The sequence below is a fragment of the Buceros rhinoceros genome, unplaced genomic scaffold, assembly GCF_000710305.1.
Source record: "Buceros rhinoceros silvestris isolate BGI_N320 unplaced genomic scaffold, ASM71030v1 scaffold38919, whole genome shotgun sequence".
Classification (NCBI taxonomy): domain Eukaryota; kingdom Metazoa; phylum Chordata; class Aves; order Bucerotiformes; family Bucerotidae; genus Buceros; species Buceros rhinoceros.
Genome location: NW_010431634.1, coordinates 1 through 18,362, shown reverse-complemented (window position 1 = coordinate 18,362; position 18,362 = coordinate 1). Strand labels below are relative to the sequence as shown.

The following is an 18,362-nucleotide window of genomic DNA, read 5'->3' as shown; positions in this document are numbered from 1 at the left end:
CCTGCTGAAGCAGGACTCCAATTCGGGTTCTTTCCAGAAATTTAAGTCTTATTGCTGAGCACATTGTGTTTCAGAAGTTGGCTTAGAAGATACATACAACGTTGTATACTTTTTCTTTTGTGTTTTCTTCTCAGTCGTGATTTTAATTTCTTTATCTTCTTTTTCCATATTTTCAAATCTGGATTCAGCTGTTAACCTACAGGCAAAGCAACCATTCTAAATACCTATTTTGTTAATAAAAAACAGGGCTAAAATAAGAGTTTTAAGCAAACTCAGCAAGTCAGCTGGCATACACAAGACCATCCATGCGCAAAAGACAGAGCAAGCTGTGTTTGAGAGTAACATGAGACTAAAACGAAGCATTTTTGTAGCAGCCTTATACACATTTCATCACTTAAGTGGGGTGGGGGGAAGCTATACTTTATATGCTGAAATGTTTGGTAAAACTTACTAAATGTGTTACCTGGTTGGGATCAGCCTTTAAAAGGAACAGTGACTGTGCCATGCAAGCTCACAAAAGGACAACTCCAAGCAAAAAGTCCCACCAACGTAATACAAACACGATGCAGTCAAGCATTTTGCTTTACCACCACCAAAAAGCAAGCGACTACACTTAAAGCTATATACTAGTTTCCAAGCCTAGTTCTGCACTACTATCCCCTTTAACACCCGAGTATCTGAAAAGAAGCTCTTGGAAAAAGCTTATTTTTATGCTCTACATTACATCATTTGTCCACCAACACGTTGTAATTGGGCTGTGAATGTAAACAGGAACACAGCTGCCACATTGCTGTTAAAGAGGTAAGTTAAAAGTTAGATTTAGTCATCTGTGCACAATCAGATGTTTGAATAAAGGTTTACTTAATAAACGTACAAATGTGTCATTAGAACAAGTTGATAAATAATGGTATTTACTCAACAGAAACACCCACAACAAAGTATTGCACACAATTATTTCCACAGCAAAACCAATTAGGGAAAATGAAGTTCCAAATTAAACACTTTACACACCAATACAAATCCTATGCTGATTCACCACATCTGTTAAAGCGACTCTCTAGTGACCTTGTGGATTTCTAGTGGGCTCAAGAGCCTCCGGTGAGCAACCTGTAACAATCTACAGGTGCCTTCAGTGACGGTTTTCCAAACAAGAATAGCTGCTCCCCAGTTGTTAGAGATTTATTTGCAATATCAAGAGATACATCAGAAGATGAGGACTTTGAAATGAACTCTAACAAGAGTTTGGGGAAATTGGCTAGAGATTTGTGACTAACTGATCCTTGTCCAATCAACCCACAAGCTTTTTTCACCTTATTTTTTCCCCGTCCTGTTGCAGAGGGGAAGTCAGAGCAGCTGCGTGGGCATCAGGCAGGTACCCACCACAGTCCTGATTCCAGGCAAGCTTGCAGACCACCCCTTACAGCATTGGCATGTTTCATGACATGTCAGCTGAGGGCAACGGATGGATCATCAGGAAAAGATGATAGTTAAGCATTGCCACATAAAAAAAAGCAGCTTGTGAAGCTATGACATGATTCTATGAAGTTTTGGAGACTTTGCAGTCTCCAAAACCAATATACAACAGGGGTTGCTTCTAACCATTTAAGGAAGATCAGGTAGTCTCATCAGATGGCCTTTACTTCCAGAGGATGAATGCCATGCCTAAAACCCCAAGGAGAGGATTAGTTCTGCAGGTCTCCTGCTGAGCCAGATGGATGTAGGCATGTGAACAAAACCCAAGTCAGTTGGATTTGGTGTATGTAGCCCAGTTAAATAACTTAAGAGAGCAAATAAAGTCTTAAGCATCCAAGCCCTTCTTTAGATCAAACTAAAGCCAACAACGTCACATCTAAACGCAAACTAAGTCGGGCAGCAAGGGCTATTCCTGTTTTTGAAGTGAAGAACAGCATTTCAATAGAGAAGCGCATCTCTTTATTGACCAGCTGGCCTACCAGAACCTTTGCACTGCCTCAATTACAAGAGCAGTTGATAATAATAATCACCTAAGGATTTACATCTTCACACTCAACTAGTATGTTCTTAACAGTCACATACCATAATCTAATCAGCACCAACACCTCATAATGTATTCCAGTGTCCATTGTTTTTTACCAGTACACGTACACACAGGCACCTCTGCTGGTAGTTCAATGTTACATAGCTTTACTTTGCCACATCACGTTAGCTGACACGACTCTTCAAACAAGGACGTTTGTCACCCATACAAGCACATACAGATCACTTCTGACCACCTCCTCATCACCTAAGCTACAAAGCGTTTCAATCTCCATTTTCTAGAAATTCAGTTTGCGATCCTCTCCCAGTTATGATGGCTCTTTTCACGGCCACGTTTTATGGATCAGTAGCGACAAAGCTGGACTAGTTATTGCACAAAAGCCCCAACAGCCTGTTCAGCCAGAGCAGCACATTTTTCCTAACGCAAGTTGAAACACTGGCAATTATCCACCATGGACTTGCCAATTATTTTTTCCTCCACCAAACTCTCCCTTTTCAGGCCCACATTCCTCCTCAAGTTGTGCCTTTGTATTTAGCTGTGTTCAGCTGTATTCCTGCATACGGTTTGGCCCCATCCAACACAGAACAGTCCAGAGATTCTCTAGTGCTTAGAAACCCAACCTCTCCAATAGTCAGATTCTATCATTACTTCCTGTTTCATAATAAATCATAACATTGAGGATTTACTTAACTCTGATCTGTTATATTAACATCATTAATTGGGGATTTAGCAGTTGATTAATACAGTCACCTAACAGGTTCATACCACCATTGAAAACACCTTAAAAGCTTACATGGAGTTCTACGGCTTTTTTTGTTGTTGTGTTCGTGGTTTTTATTTCTTAACACCTACAGATTTCTGTTTTGTTCCTTATTTGAACCAACAGCAATGGGTGCAAGATTAGAACCCTCACTCTGAACTATGACTTAATCTTCCTCTCGCACGTTTCCCCCTTGCTCTGCTTTCTAACATCAACTCCATCAAATAATTTCCTCTCCTCACTCCCCTGCAGCAGGTTCACCCCTTCAGTTCACACAAACTGTTTCCAACAACTTCCTGTTGGCAGACACGTATCTGTTTCCCAAAGAAACATGAGGACATATGTTAAGCTTTTCACACCCAGGTTGCATGCTACCAGCTCCTTTACGTGTTCAGAAGACACCACCATCACCTAGTTATCCGATCTTTCCTCTCAATGTGCACCCCCCATGTTTGACCTCCCTGATCTTCCACCTCACAGGCACAGTTCCCGAAGATTTTGACTTCGCTAAACTGCTATTTCTGCCATGTTCTTTCCAGACTCTCTCAGAAGACAGTTGTTTGCTTACTTTACACCTGTCAATTGCATCCAATGCAACCATGAATAATTGATCCAGGAGTCAAAGTATCAACCCCATTACTTCTGAATGCTCTTGATTTTGAATATACTGTACTGATTTCCATGTGTTAGGCCTTTCTCCATCTACTATTTCCTAGGAGCTCTAAGCTCAAAACATTTAGACCAGCCTAAATTTTTTCTTCCCCCAAACACTTAGATATGTGTTTAGTAAGGTGGTGAATATGAACAAAATAAAAGCATCAGCTAGAAAAAAAATAAGCATTCTTTTTACCAAGACAAAAAAGCTGGAGCTAATCACTCCTCTAAGTTACTTTTTGATAGAAGGTAAAGCATCTTAAATTCTCAGTTCAGGGAAATACTTAATTTAGCAGTGGAGTGTGTAGTTATCCTGCATCCAGATTACAGAAGTCAGTTGTCTGACAACACAAAGAGCGTAATTAATTGTCTATTATCTTGGACAATGCAGGTTTGGTTAAACTCAATTCAGGTTAAAAATTACTTCTTTTCAATAATTTTTAGGCTTTTAGCTACCTCTGAAAGTTGGTAAAGGCTGAAATCAGCTATGAAACTGAAGCATGATACCTGTTGCCTTTGTTACTTTGATACGTGACACGTGTGTGGCAGCTCTGAAGGCACCACGAACACAGTCCCATTTCTGAAGTGAGAGCAAACGAAGTGAGCCACCATGCTAGCTGCACACCCAAACGTTTTCAAGTAATGGAAAAGTTATTTCAAAGAGTGTTACGGTTTCAAGAGTCTCTCATTAGTCATCGTTTTAGTTTTTCTAAAAGGTATTGAGAGGTTCAACGTAGGCAGCTGGAGCTGAGGAATTACACTGCATGCAAGACTGAGGAAATAGATAAAGAACTGGATAGCATAGTTCATGCAGCGAAAGAAGAGAGATGCAGGTCTGTGCTGATTGCCGTGACCATAGACAGAAGCTGACACTGACCTGGGGGCAGCTGAAGTCAAGGAATTACTTCCACTTCTGCTATACGAAGGAAAGGCATCATGACTCTCATCTTTAGTTTTGACTCTCTTTCTCTCCCTTTCAGGTTCAGCTACTTTTTGCATTGCTTGAAGAGCTATATTTATTGGTGGTGCTTCAAGAGCGTGTTTTTTTGGAGAAGCATCGTTTGACTCCAAGTTCTTAGAGGTCGTCTTTGTTTCTTCCTTACTTGGTAATTGAGTAAGAGCAGCTTCTTTTACTAAAGTACTTTTGCTGTCCAAGTATTCACAAGTAGTGTCCACTGGAATCTTCTCCCTCCTCTTTTTAATTTTAATGCCTTTAGGTAATTCTAAGAAAAAAAGAATATATTTTTTGAACATAAGAGAAGCTGGAGTTAACTTGTCCATCTTTACTATGTTTATAATAAAACTAATAAAGTACATTTCACATGACCGGACAACTTGCATCCCTTAAAGAACGTCCCTTCACATAACCTGTTACCAGCAAGTAAACAGCCCAGTTGAAGTTAGCTTGAAAAAAGAGGCAGAAATCTCTTCCTCCCCACCCACTCTACCTTTTTAACAAGGCTTTTAGTTAGATGCTCTGAACTACACGAGTATGCTCAACTATTTTATTTCCATTTTGAGGCTGCTGAGGCAAGCTTCCGCAACTAAGACTTTAAAATTAAATCCTTTTGGTTTTGGTACGCGCCCATGTACCCATCTGGTTTCCCATTCACCTTCCTCCACAGACCACAACTCCCTTGTTTCTGCACAGACACGGCTGTTCAGGTGGACCTCTGTTACCAACACCTAATCCATGTTCACTTGAGCGGCTGTACAGTTTTTCCTCTAAAAGCTTTGCACTTACTACAAAGCTCCTATCAGCTACCTAAATTCAGACTGATACTCCTCACCTCAAGTTGTTCCCACCCTCTTCACTATGGTTATCCAGCTATGCTCTGTAAGGCCTCTAACACCGTAATTTGCACTCTTTAGTCTTCTGAAACCAGTTTTAGCATACATACTGAAGGAAGGTCCTTGACTACTTCAGTTGGGCAGGTTTTGGACCAGGTTACAGACAGAAAGGCAGCCATTTAAACGGTAGTTTATATTTGGAACTAACCCAATGTTTTCCTGCTTAATACCTTTCAGCTTGGGGAGGTTCAGAAGACCAGATATTTGTATATTTCCACATGGAAAACTAGTATTTACCTTCAGGCTCGTATTTCATCTTTAGCTCATCCAGCGTAACTCGCAAGTTCATATTCTCACTCTGACAAGCTTGCAAATGCCTCTCATTTGCGAAGAGCTTCCTTTCAACTTCCAGAACCCTCTGGCTCTCATACAGTGCTTTCATCCTCTGCAAGGATAGTTCATTTTTCAAGGTTTCAGTTTCCTTGCTGGGATGGGAAGATAAGTACACAGCCACTCAGACTTAAGTTTGTTCTGGGGTTTGATTTTTTTCCAGTAAAGCAGCAGATACCAATTCAACTAAGCATTCAGCGACTTCACATACAATTCATACTAATACACTAGCGGGAAATGAAAGAGACCTCTTTCAGTACAATGAAAGTTTGCACTCAACCTTGACAGAGCAGAGAGTTTGGTTACCAGAGACAGAATGCTCACTAAAAACAAAGCTGTGTGCTGAATAAAGTACACATGCATACATAAAAGCTTTGCAAAACCTTGCCTAACCTACAAATTCACTATTCGATTAGGGTTTTTCTAACCTCTGTATAAATTAATACACTTCCTTCTGTCACAACACAAAAATCATTATGTTAATACTCAGTGCACATCCTTGCCTCTGTTTCAGAGGCCATTAACTTGCACATCACCAGCACCAAACCACCATTCCTCAGCCATCCTAGGGTAATCGGATCATACCAGTTTCTCATTATAGCAACACCAACGAGGTAACAGACCTCTCAGTAATTCCCACAGCAGAACACTGCCTCCTGCTGTTAGGGTAATACTTTCATCTAAGGGCTTAAAAAAAGTCCTGAAACCAAACACTAAGTACTTTCTAATAGATATGGAATCCACTAGTCAAAGAACACGTCTCAATAACATAGTCCGATAAAACACTCAGTGTCATTATCTGTCTCTTGAGAGCAGAGAAATATATACAGTCTATAGACTTTAAGAAGCTTCATACAGTTTCCTTACACGTTACTTTTCTTATGTTCTTGATCATCATGTATCTAGAAATATTAACAATATTTCCAGAAGAAAATTATGACAATATAAAACAGTTCTGCCATCTTTAGCAACAGAAGTAAAATGACAAAACAACTCTGTCCTGCAATGAAGATAGGTCAGTTCCACAGCATTAGAAAATGAGACAATGAGCAAATTCGTGCATCTAGTCAGTGGACTACATACAAACAGTAACAGAAAAAGGGAGGATAAAAGAGCAGCTAGAAGATAACCAGACTGCAACCAATTTCTAGGCCTCAGACCATTAAGTACATACTTGGAGTTGTCAAGCTTCATTTGCAGCAGATCTGCGTAGTAACCATCTTCAGACTCGCCTCCTTTTGAGCCACTACTACCTCTGGATTCTTCCATATTCTCATATAAAGTCTGATAAAGAAAAAAGTCAGGTTGTCAAATAGTGACCTTTCGGAAGCACATTAGCTCAGTCCTTAAGTGAAATTTTCCATGCATTTCTCTGGAGATGTCTCATTACAGAGGCATTTAAGAGCTCAGTTTCTCTGAGCACTTCCTCATTTGTTCCCGATGTCAAATAGCACCAGAACTGACAGTTCTCTTATTTGCTGTAAGAAAACAAAATAAAACAAGCCAGTTATCTTGGCTTGAGAAGGTTTTCTAATAGCTTTGCAGAGCAGTTATCTTCCTTTTTACTTGAAAATACAGGGTATTTAGTTAACCCACAGGGAATTTTTTTCAGCCCTTATTTCTAGGCTTGAGCAGCTGGACCCCAAAGGAATACAAGCTGTGTTAAATCAACAGCCAAAAGCTCAAAGTCAGTTACATGTTTTAGAAGAGAAAGTTGGTTCCATAAATGCAGTAAACTTTATAAAATGCTTCAGTAACATGTGACATACTGGGCGGTTGGTTTGTGGGTGGGGTTTTTTTCTGAACAAGCAGTACTCTGATTTAATCCTGCCCCACAGATCCCATAGGCTTCTGTCAATCACTGACTACAAGTACTTTTGATTGTTATTTGAATCCCTCATTCAATTTCTTGACACTATTCACGGCATTGAGACAAGAATAAATATTGATCAAGCTTATACATGACAAAACTGGTAAAGTAATCAAGCTGTCTCTCAGTTGCTTACTAAAATGGGTTAAGCCCAGCTTTATGCCACTTAAACACAGAATAGCAGGCGCTATCCTGGAAAGAATGAGCCTATTGCATAGACCTCAGCTTATGTTCCAAAGCTGTGATAAGAAAGGGCCAAATGAGTCCATATGTAAGCAAGGCTTTTCACCCTGTACACGCACAAACACCAGTAAACATTACAGTAGCACATCCAAGTGTTCTCATGTATTTCTCACCTGCCAAAATATTGACAAGATGCTATCAAAGCACATAACAAGACTTTATAAGGGTGGTTAAACAATTCAGATTTTCTAGAAAAGAGCATACTTCATTGCAAAGTGAGACACATTAGGGAAATAAGTATCCAAGGAATACAATAGAGCTGAGCGACTGAAAGGTGATAAAGCCTAAGAGCACAGAGTAAAAACCTGAAACAGTTATGTCTTCCAAGAGAAAAATCAGATGTCATAGCTCAGTGACCTTTGACCAAGGAACTGAATTTAAATGCTACGGGTAACTGTAAAATATGAGGACGCTGCACACAGAAACCCACAAAAGACCGTTTCTCCAAACTGGGGCTTAGGTGGTATAGAATTTTCTGCTTCTCTAAACTTCAGAAGTTCTCCAGCCTTAAAACGGAATTTGGATGAAATAAAGGTACGAGTAGCCTTTGGATCCCTTTTCAAACCTGAGCATAGACATCAGACAGTTTTCGTAATAATTCTTAGTCTCATGTCTTAGTTTCCGATTACAACTTTGCCACTTTATCAAAGAACACATACCTTAAATTTTTCTAGCTGCCTCACTCTCATGAGAAGATCTTCTATCTCACCATTCTTTTGTTCTAACATCGCCTGTAAGCGTTCCAGCTGCTCAAATTCTGCCTGAGAGCCTTTCATCTGTAGCAAAGCAGCCATCTGCAGCTGGAGCAAAGGGAAGAAACAATCTGTACAAGAAATACTGAGTTAAGTGACCGAAAAATCTCAGCCTCTTACCCGGAAAAGTTAGGGTACTCAAGTCTTGCAATTCTAATCCTTAACACAGTGCACAGGATGCGTTAACTCAGTAGTCCTCACAACATGACCCTCAATCATCACTGTAGTTTGACATTAGAAATCTCTGGGGCAGCTGAAAACTTACTGAACTGAGTAGTCCCGAGGTGCTGTATCTTTCACCATGTTGACTAAGAAACCTGTAGCTATAACGTCAAGGACACACACAACATTTCACATTCAAACTGTAAACACCAAGCCAGCCAGAACCAAACTACAATCCAGGCTTGTTTATCAGAGCTAAAATGCATCTATCAAGAACTCCTCACTTGGGAAAACACACTCTAGTTCAACAATAAGTCTCAAAAACCCCTTTCTTGCAGTTCTGTTTGATTTATAGATAACACTGAAGTTTGCCTTCTGTAAAATTAATCCAAGAATTCCAGCTTCTACTCCTTCAGCAAAACATATCCTTTCTGAAGTATGTCATTACCAAAGAAGTTAATCAAAGACAAGTCTTGCATTTATAGCAGATTTTTCTGATGCTGTTAACATCGTAATATCATAGTACGAGAGCCTTGACACATTCAGTTAAAACCAACACATCAGACATTTAAAAAAGTACGAAATGCAACGGCAAAACAATAAGAAATGCAATAATGGAAAGACTTAACAGGGTGTTAGTGATAACAGTACCGTTTCTACCAGTCTAGTCAGTATGGATAGAGGACAGTACAGGATGCTTGGAGAAATAACAAGGAAAGCATCAGCTCAAACATTAGACTAGAGGTTAACAGAGGAAGCGAGAAGAGCATTTACATTTACCCTATGGAATGTCCTATGTCAAATAAAGGATATTGATAACTCTGTACTGGAGCTAAACTAGCTCCAGTAACTGGAGTTAACTGGAGCTAAAAAAAGACTCGATCAACTCCTTGTAGCTTTTACAGGACATAAGGGAGGCCAAATTTTATCCCTCACTGATAGAAAAAAAGCTATCCTCACAGTTCCCAAGCTTGAAGGCACCTAACCTTTTGCCCTTTCACTTAGGAGCCCACTTGCTAACTGTCAGAACCACAAACTGCAGTTCATCTGCATAAAAACAGCGCAGAAACTGGAAGACATACTGTGGGTTGCAGAAAATACACCAGCCATGGGAGAACTTCCACAGGAGCACTGCTTACATTCCATTCAGCAGTCAGATCTTCAGAAGTCATCAGTAAATACCACATTCAGACATTCTGACACCTAAATCCGCCTCAACAGTTAACTGTGCTGTGGGAATCAGCTGCTGAATGCAGACATCGATCAGCTATAGCGTTAGCCTTAACACACAGCATCACAGTGCAACACCACACAGAGACCATCCTGCCGGGGATCTAAGACAGCAGCTTAGGCAAAACAGCTGTCCTAACTACCTACCCATCTCCAATATTGATACTGAAAGAAGTTTTATGGAGAAAAATGAGTGCAAACTGTAATTCCAAATAAAAACATTAAGTAGTACACTGGAGATACCAATTTGCCTCCATTTTTGGTGAAAATCTTCAGTACTAGATATGGTTTTTATGCTATTCAATCAGTATGACTGACCTTTAACCTCACATTACAAGGAAAAAAATTCTGAAGCCGATCCTATTCAGTAATTTTACTCACTCAAATCTTTAGCTCTCAAGGTCAGATTTTCATACAAGAATTCCTTTGCTGCATCAGTAGTTCTTTTCTTATCCCTTACAAATGTTGTTTCAATGATTTTCAACCCACTTCTCCACAAAAGCTAGGGAACACAAACCTGTATGCTCATTATCATCACTCCTGACGTTTGAGCGGTGATAACCGTACAAGTACTCTCCTCAAACTGCACAATCAACTATTTGATCAAAGTCAACGGGTCTGCTTAAGTGTTGAAAAAAAGCAGAAAGCCAACATGACAACAGTTGGTAGTTTTGCAGCATTCCCTTTACATTGTCTTGTAAATCAGCTTCTGCTAACTAGTTCTCAAGAGTATCAATCAACAGGCTCCCAACCTATAGAGGAGTCCTATAACTTAAATAGTTATGACAAAGGTTATGCCTTATTCTTGCACTAAAGATCGGGAAAGGCCAGAAAAATATGGACAAACGTAAAAACAAGAAAGCAACCCACAGTGAGCAAAACAGTGTGATTAGGGCACAGAATACAAGCCTGCCCTTTTCTTCACATTTATTCCTGACAAGCACAGTTAATACACAGATGAAGGAGTAATTTAGTATAAGAATTAGATAACAACAGCAATTGTCAAGGCAAACAATGCTAGTTTGACTGACAGGAATTGTGTTTTACTTTTATCCATTTAACAACTACTGCCAAAGTCAGCAAACAGGGCCCTAAGTACAACTTGGAGTTCTAGGGTAACACAGCGGCAATAGAAGAAATGCTAATCTGCCATACAAGTCAAATAGCACAATGACATCTCGCTTGGTTTTTCTCCCGTTTCCCTCCCCCCAGACTACTGTATCACATCTGAAAGGTAATCAAACCCCCTAGAGCCTGTGTGCTAAAGCACTGCCTTACCAGACCCCAAGGACACCCTGAGGCATTACAGCAACGTTCATACCTTCATTCTCTGCAATTGTTCTCTAGTGAATGCATGTTGTTTTTGTAGTGACTGATATTTTATTTTCACACTGATCAGCTGTCGCTCCATTTCTGCCCTACGGTCCTCCACCTACAGAACATTGTTAACAATTATTACTATGAAAATTATATGCTTGCTGTCACTTGGACGACGAGTTTTACAAGGAGATGTTACGTAGCAACTGATGTTGGTTCTGCAGATACTGCTTTTCCAGCAACAATACTTGAAAATACAGACTGTTGTCATTACCTCCGAGATAAAAGTGAGCAGACAATGCTGTAGCAGTTGAAGCCCAATCAGTAAAGTGCAACAGACTTTTCATATCAAAATAAAGTAACATTTCATATGCTTGTGTTGTTGTAGAATAGTTTTGTCCACTGGCATCAAAAGAAATAGTTCATAAAAGTGGCCTGTGTACGAATTCAACCCATCCCCTGGGGGCTGTCAGAAAACAAAACAATTTCCTATGCATTTAACAGCAGCTGAACTCTTATCCCAAAATAATTCAAAAACCCTCCCAAACGCTCAAACATCCAACCACTGTTTGCATGTTTTTAAGACACCATTTACCGGTATGGGAAATACTGGAAGCTGTGATGTTCTGCACTCAGGAAGGTTTCCCAGCTGAACAGAAGTACTTAGAGCTAAGAGCTGCAGACAGAACCATCATGAACCCTCAGTCCCATCTGCCACCTGGATAGCCAGGTAACTTTAAGTGATTCCATTAAGTTTACTAACTCCTCAACTTCGGAGTGTGCATCAAAATTGTTTTCTATAGGTCAGTTCCTAGACAGTTCAACAGTGTAGTAGTATTTGAGGAATAGAGATTCATGCTGGCCAGAGCAGGTACAGATACTCTCACATTTTCAATGCAATATAAGAAATAAAACTTAGCAACTATTTCTTCTCTCCTCTGATTTTCTCAGGCGTATGTGGCAGAACTGTACCTCTGCAAAGAGCGAATTGCCTTTACTTGTAGGGTCCAAAGATTGTTGCACTGCATGATCCAGCTGAACCTGAAGCTCCTGATTAGCTTCCCGAGCTTTCTAGATTAAAACAAAGAGGATATTAGTCATTAAGCATCTGATGTACTGCCTACAAATTTAATCAGTGTTATCATTTCCTATGCACAGTCTATATTCTACTGCAGTACTTAACTGTGCGTACAGTTCTATTCCCTAAGAGGCAATCACGTTTCTTTTCCTAAAAGGCTTAAGATGCCACTTACTCTTCATGATAAAACCAAACTAAAACCTTCAAGGAAAACTTTGCTGTTTGTCAGTTGGATCAATGGTATTGAGACTATTAGCCTTGCTGAGTTTAGTCACAAATCCTCTACTTCCCAGCAGAAAATTTTCTAAGGCATTCAGTAGAACTTGAAATAAAAGTGCGAATTACATCAGTGACGCATGAGAAGGTCGTTTTTCGAAGCAGAATACTTCAATGCAAAGGATCTCCCTACACAGCCTTCCACAGAAGAAGGTTCACTGAGTATTTAGATATTCGATATTTAGGCAATAACTAACAGGACTAGTCAGTATAGCTGTTTCCCCCAGTTTCTCTGATCAGCTAGCACCATAGCTTGTGAATTTGGGGATTATCTATCACTGTTGAATGAAATTAAAGAGAATACCTCTAATGCATTACAGTAAGAAACAACTTCTTTTTCCCTCTCTTCTTTTTCTCCCTGGAGACGCTCCAGCTGATTACGTAGGTTACTGTTTATGAGTTCTAGTTGTTCTTTACTGTACTGCAGTTCATTCAGCTTTTCTTCAACATTGGCCTAAACAAAAAGAACACCAAGTACAAAATAAGTTTATAAAACAATTTGAAGAAAAGCAGGCCCCAGTGAACCAAGCAGGTTTGTTAGTAGTCATTACTTTCAATAAAAAATATTATCTTGAAGATGAGGTTGTATTAAAGTCTGGTTTTCTAGTTAAGGCTATTTTATTCTGTGCATATTTTCTTAGTAGTAAGCCAATCACAAGGCAGCAATATACAGAAAGCTTCTAAAATGAAAGAAGCAAAAGCACAGAACTTGCTTTCAACTACCCAACATTCCTAATAATCCAGTACTAGCCCCACACCTTCACACTTTCCAGTTCAGTGAGTTCTATCTGAAGATTGAGCATTTCTGAAGACATGGTCTCATGTACACGGTCAGACATCATACGTAGTTCTTCTGATTTGGCAGCAATTATTTCCTTCTGGAGATCCACTTTGTGTCTCAATTGTTTCTCTGACAGCCGGGTCTCATCTAGTTCCGCTTTCAGGTTCTCCAACTTAAAGACAGTTGACAACTCAGTAGTACCAGCTTATAATCAATTCTTGAGAAGCACAATACTTTGATTCCATTCTAATTACAGAAAATGTCTTAAAACTTAAGAGTAAACTTTTAAAGATAAGCTTTCAAATGTAATGCAATTCACAGTGTAACTATGCAGAGATTCGTTAAAAACCAAACAAGCTCCTACACGTTACCATTATTTATTAGATTTTGTTTGGTAGCAAGTATTCAATATGAGTTAAATACATATTCTTTAAAAAGCTATTAGCAACCTTCCAGCTGTATACAGGTTATTACCAAACCTTGTTTTTAAGGTCGCTGATTTCCTGTCCATAGACTCTGCCAAGCTGTTCTTTCTGTTTATCCAGCTGCATGTTTTGCTGTTGCTTAAGGGAATCACATTCAAAACTCAAGCTTTCCAGCATTCGATTCTTGAGTTCAATTTCTCTCTGAAGGGTGTATTTGTCTTGTTCAAATTTCTGAAAGAAATAACATATTAATAAATCTAGATGTAACATTCATTAATGCTTGGGGAACAGCGTACTAAATGCAGGCTTAGAACCGAGACACTAAACGCCTAAAAGTTGTGGCTCAAACTTTCACTAAATTTCTAATTGTCATAACCATATTTTTAAAAATTAAAAAAACCCCGAACACCACAAAACCACCAAAAACTTTTCAGAAATTTTATAACTTTTTTGATTGTGTAACATTCTCTTCTTCATGGAAACTGTGTATCTCTTTGCAGCCAGCATGAGGGGCATCTTTTCTGCAAGTGTAATAAAAGAAGTTTAGTCAGAGCTTACACGCCTTCCCACCACCATGGAACCTGATTACGTTAAAAATTATTCCAGTCCATCAAGTGTTCCCAACTGCTGAACAGCTGAGTCCAAAGTTTGGTGAAGACACCTAAATTGTCTACTGATTTGTAATTAATCCCATCAACCTTTCCAGACTGAAGAATGACTTCCCTCTATGTCTGACTGTATGTGTTTGCCAATTATCAGGGGCAGCGTCATTTTACTCTTCCCTTCAGCCACCAATTAAGGAGAAAAAACAGTAACAGAAGAGTCTTGAAAGAAGAAAAGATTAATACCAAAACAAAATCACTCTGGAGATGCAGGATTTTCTTTTCTCTTTTTTTAAATAAAATACTTCTTAAAAAACAGAGCAGATTTTAAAAAAGGAACCCAGCACAACTAAAAGCTGTCACACATGAAGTTGACCTCTGTGGCCCAGACACCAGATTCTCAAGGACAGGCTTAGCTCTCAAATACACAGGACAAGAGTTTTAACTCAAAGATACAGACAGGGCACAGCTGACCAGACCCAAGAAAGGTAAAAATCCAGCATGATACATCTACACAGACACTTCTGAAAGACTCTTGTGCCCACTGTTAACATTTACACTTGTGTTCAGGAAAGTGGCTTTGCCTCTTGGATTCTGAAGAGGAGAACCACAGATTCAAAAGCAGAAAAGAATCTGTTGAATAACCACAGCTCCCACACAAGATGTTATTTACTGTCTGAAAGCACACAATTCCTCCCCTCTACCCTTTGAATCTCGGTTACTAACTGTACCGGTTCACACGAGCTTAGCTCGTAACTTCACTGCAGCCTATAACATTAGATTACAACCTACAGGGCAGCTTCTCACAGCAGCCACCATCTCAGGTTGTCTGCAGAAAAGGACCAGCCTGCCCTGCCTGCCTTATACCACTTGTGATTTCCATAAGCTTACTGATGGCAGACTGATTCAAGTACTCCATTAAGGCTCATTCAGGGTGCTACAACTCTCCAGGTAAACAAAAAACCCCTCCAAAACCCCAAAGCCTACAACAAACGTTTTTCCTCAGTCACAAGAGAAGTGATAGATGAGCAGCCAGAAACAGACTAAAAAGAAACAATATATCTGAAGCATGGGCTGAATGAAAACAAACATCAAAAAGTGTTTATGAAAAGCAAAGAGATTTTCCTAATTGGAATTTTCTTGCACAATTACTAAGAAAACTGGGTGACTAAGAAATACCTCTCTATTTCAACGCAAAGTACCTTCTTTTCGGGGCTGTAAAGAAATACATGAATATATTCTGCAGCCCCTGGCATGGAGAACATTTGAAAACATCATCACAGAAGAACGGAACCTTACCGTCTTGCTGCCAGCGTGCTTTTAACAGCCTTAAGTGATACAAAGCACGAAGGGAGAGCATGACGCGAGCGAATTGCTCTAAAACAAGTTTACTTTAGCACTTAGCATTCATTTTACATTAAAGGCAATTAATCCTACATGGTACTGAACACCTGATGCACAATTAGCTATGAAACTCTGTCCCACTTAGATAAACTTATGCTCAATAGTTGAGAGCAGAGATAAAAAGCCCTCTCTATGAACACTTAAACTAAAAAGGTTTATACAATTAACGTAGACTCTAAAAGGCACTGAAAACCCCAGCGACATTCAGGAAGTAGTTAATACAAAATTCTTGACTGCTTTTTTTTACTCAAATTTTAAAACATCACCTCGGTTTTCTCAGTCAATTCACGGCGTGTTTGATCCAGCTGATTTTGAACTTCACTCTGGGACTCCAGTAAATGCAAGCCATATTGTGCTGCCTTTCGTCGCTCATTCTCCGCTTCCTTGAGTTGCTGTCTAAGATTTAAAATGGTCTCTGTCTCCATTTTTCTTCCTTTTTTTTACTTCAACACTGCAAACACAAAATTATTAACAAAATACACAGCGGTAAGTTATAGTAGTGAATCTGACGGAAGGTATTGGATTTCCTGTCTTAATCAGGATACAAGGATATTTAATACAAGACATACAAAAGAGATCACTCACGAACAAACAGTCCTGCAAAGAGTAAAATCACGGCTATTTCTTCACAAACGTGGCTAACATCTTATTCCTGACTTTGTCTTAAGTAACGGTATGCAGCAAAACAACTCCTGTGCACCCAGCCTGGTTTCCCAGCACACCAGAAGCAGAGTTAATCTAGTATACAGCTCTCTTGCCTTGTCCGGTATACAAGAGAAGAGAAGGGGAGGAAATAATCCTATTAAAACACTTTTATGCACTCAGCTGAAAATATTTTCTGTGGTATCACAAACAAAGCCACACTAAGTATAGCATTTCTTGGGTACACAAATAACACTTGGGATTCATGCAGGCAGCAACAATTTAGTTGTTGCCGTTTCTTACTGGCACATATATTATCATTATGAATGCAAGCAAGATGCTGGTCTTAACCAAGAGTGAATTTCACAGCTCACTACAGGAAAGATTATTTTCAAGAGACACTATCATAATGTACAGCCTTCATTTTTTCATTTTGCTTTTATTCAAAATAGGTAACTCCTAGTGGAGTTACACAGCTTCCTACAAAAGAAAAACAACAATTTTAACATGCAAAAGTACAAGCCAGAATTTTAAGGATAGCTTTATTTTCTGATCAAACCACAGTACAGAAGCAACATAGCATTTTGATTGCTCCTAGCTTATTAAATTAAATTTGAGTACCATTTTTAACTCACCTTCAGAAGCCCATTTAAGTCTTTCTTGACCTTATTCTTGAACTCCACCTCTAAAAGAAAAAAAAAGCAACAGTTGTGTAGTCCAGGTGAGTATAAGCTGTCATTATAGCACAGTCCTTCATAGCAACACTCTTAATGAAAGGCTTAAGGCTGGTGGCTGTCTCATGAAAGTGCAGATCACAAGCTTAAACCCCACAGAAATGCAAATCTCATTCAAAACTCAGCTGAGGCAACTGTCAGATAGTTTAGAAACAGCCACATCAGGCAATGTTACCAAAGGATAGATGCTCCACAACAGGCTTGTGGGGTGAGTAAACAGGCTACGCCCAGGGTCACTCTCTTCTAGCACATGCAGAATTTTCAAGGATTGTTTGGGAATTTTTGTCTTGCTCCCTCCTTCAGTCTCTCTTGCATGCTCTCCTCTAGTTTCACTCGCAAGATCTTTGAGGTCTTAATACATCCTTTAATGGGTCATACAAAAAAAGGCCTTAGGCTTTTCTTTAATATTATAGTTGAAGTATGGAGGAAAGACAGAAATAGCTTTCCCAGTCACACATCAGGAGAACAGCAAGTACACCTTCCAGAGCACCAACATCCGCAACTTCCCATCGCCAGTTTCTGAGGACGTTCATCAGACAGGCAGTAGCTTTGCTCACACAGCTGCACTCTTATAAACGGAATTAACCACCTGCAAGTTAATACTATACATGAGGTCAAGTAACCTACCCTGAAAACGTTTCCAGATAAACTAAACAGGTAGTAAGGTGAGCAGGTAGGAGGGGAATGAAAACGAGTCTTCCATTTATTCTACTAAGAGTTACAAAAAGTTTTTTTCTTTTTCAGTTTTGGCTAATTATCTTCAAACATTTTATGACAGATTCTGTACGGAGGGCTTCGGACCTTGATTCTCCAACCATTTAAGCACTCCTTGATAAAAACGACAGGAGGTAGGCGATAAAAAGGCAGTCTCTCGGCATGCAAGCTTCCCTCTCCCACGCTCTCCTCTGTCACTTTTGCTAGCTCATCTGCTCTTTCCAAGGCCGTATGTCACAGCTGTCTATGTTCTCATCTGCTCAGAAGAGCCCACACGGTTTTCAATCACTGATGTAATTAAAAAGACAGTTTCTCTCTCCCCTAGGCCAGGTATTCCCCTTACAATTCAATTCAGTTACTTGAACAAGTCCCTTTCTTCACCTACCAAGTTGCACACCCGAGCTGAAATATTTCCAGGGCTAATTACCGTCAAAAAACCCATTCGCGGGTGGACAAGTATTACAGAGAAAACAAAAAAACCTTAGATTACAGCCTGACCTTTCAGTCACGACGCAGTACC

At 39.6% G+C, this 18,362-nt stretch overlaps 1 protein-coding gene across 1 annotated transcript; it reads right to left on the bottom strand.

The window, feature by feature from the left end:
• Positions 1-48: 48 nt before the first annotated feature.
• SPDL1 (spindle apparatus coiled-coil protein 1) lies at positions 49-17,078 on the bottom strand. The gene is made up of 12 exons (XM_010143477.1): positions 17,030-17,078; positions 16,019-16,195; positions 13,801-13,977; positions 13,299-13,493; positions 12,845-12,994; positions 12,159-12,257; positions 11,191-11,301; positions 8,385-8,525; positions 6,787-6,896; positions 5,520-5,707; positions 4,309-4,654; positions 49-196 (listed from the first exon to the last, which is right to left on the bottom strand). The coding sequence occupies exons 2-12, from the start codon at positions 16,175-16,177 to the stop codon at positions 49-51; spliced, it is 1,824 nt and encodes a 607-aa protein (XP_010141779.1). The 5' UTR covers positions 16,178-16,195; positions 17,030-17,078.
• Between the last annotated feature and the right edge of the window lie 1,284 nt (positions 17,079-18,362).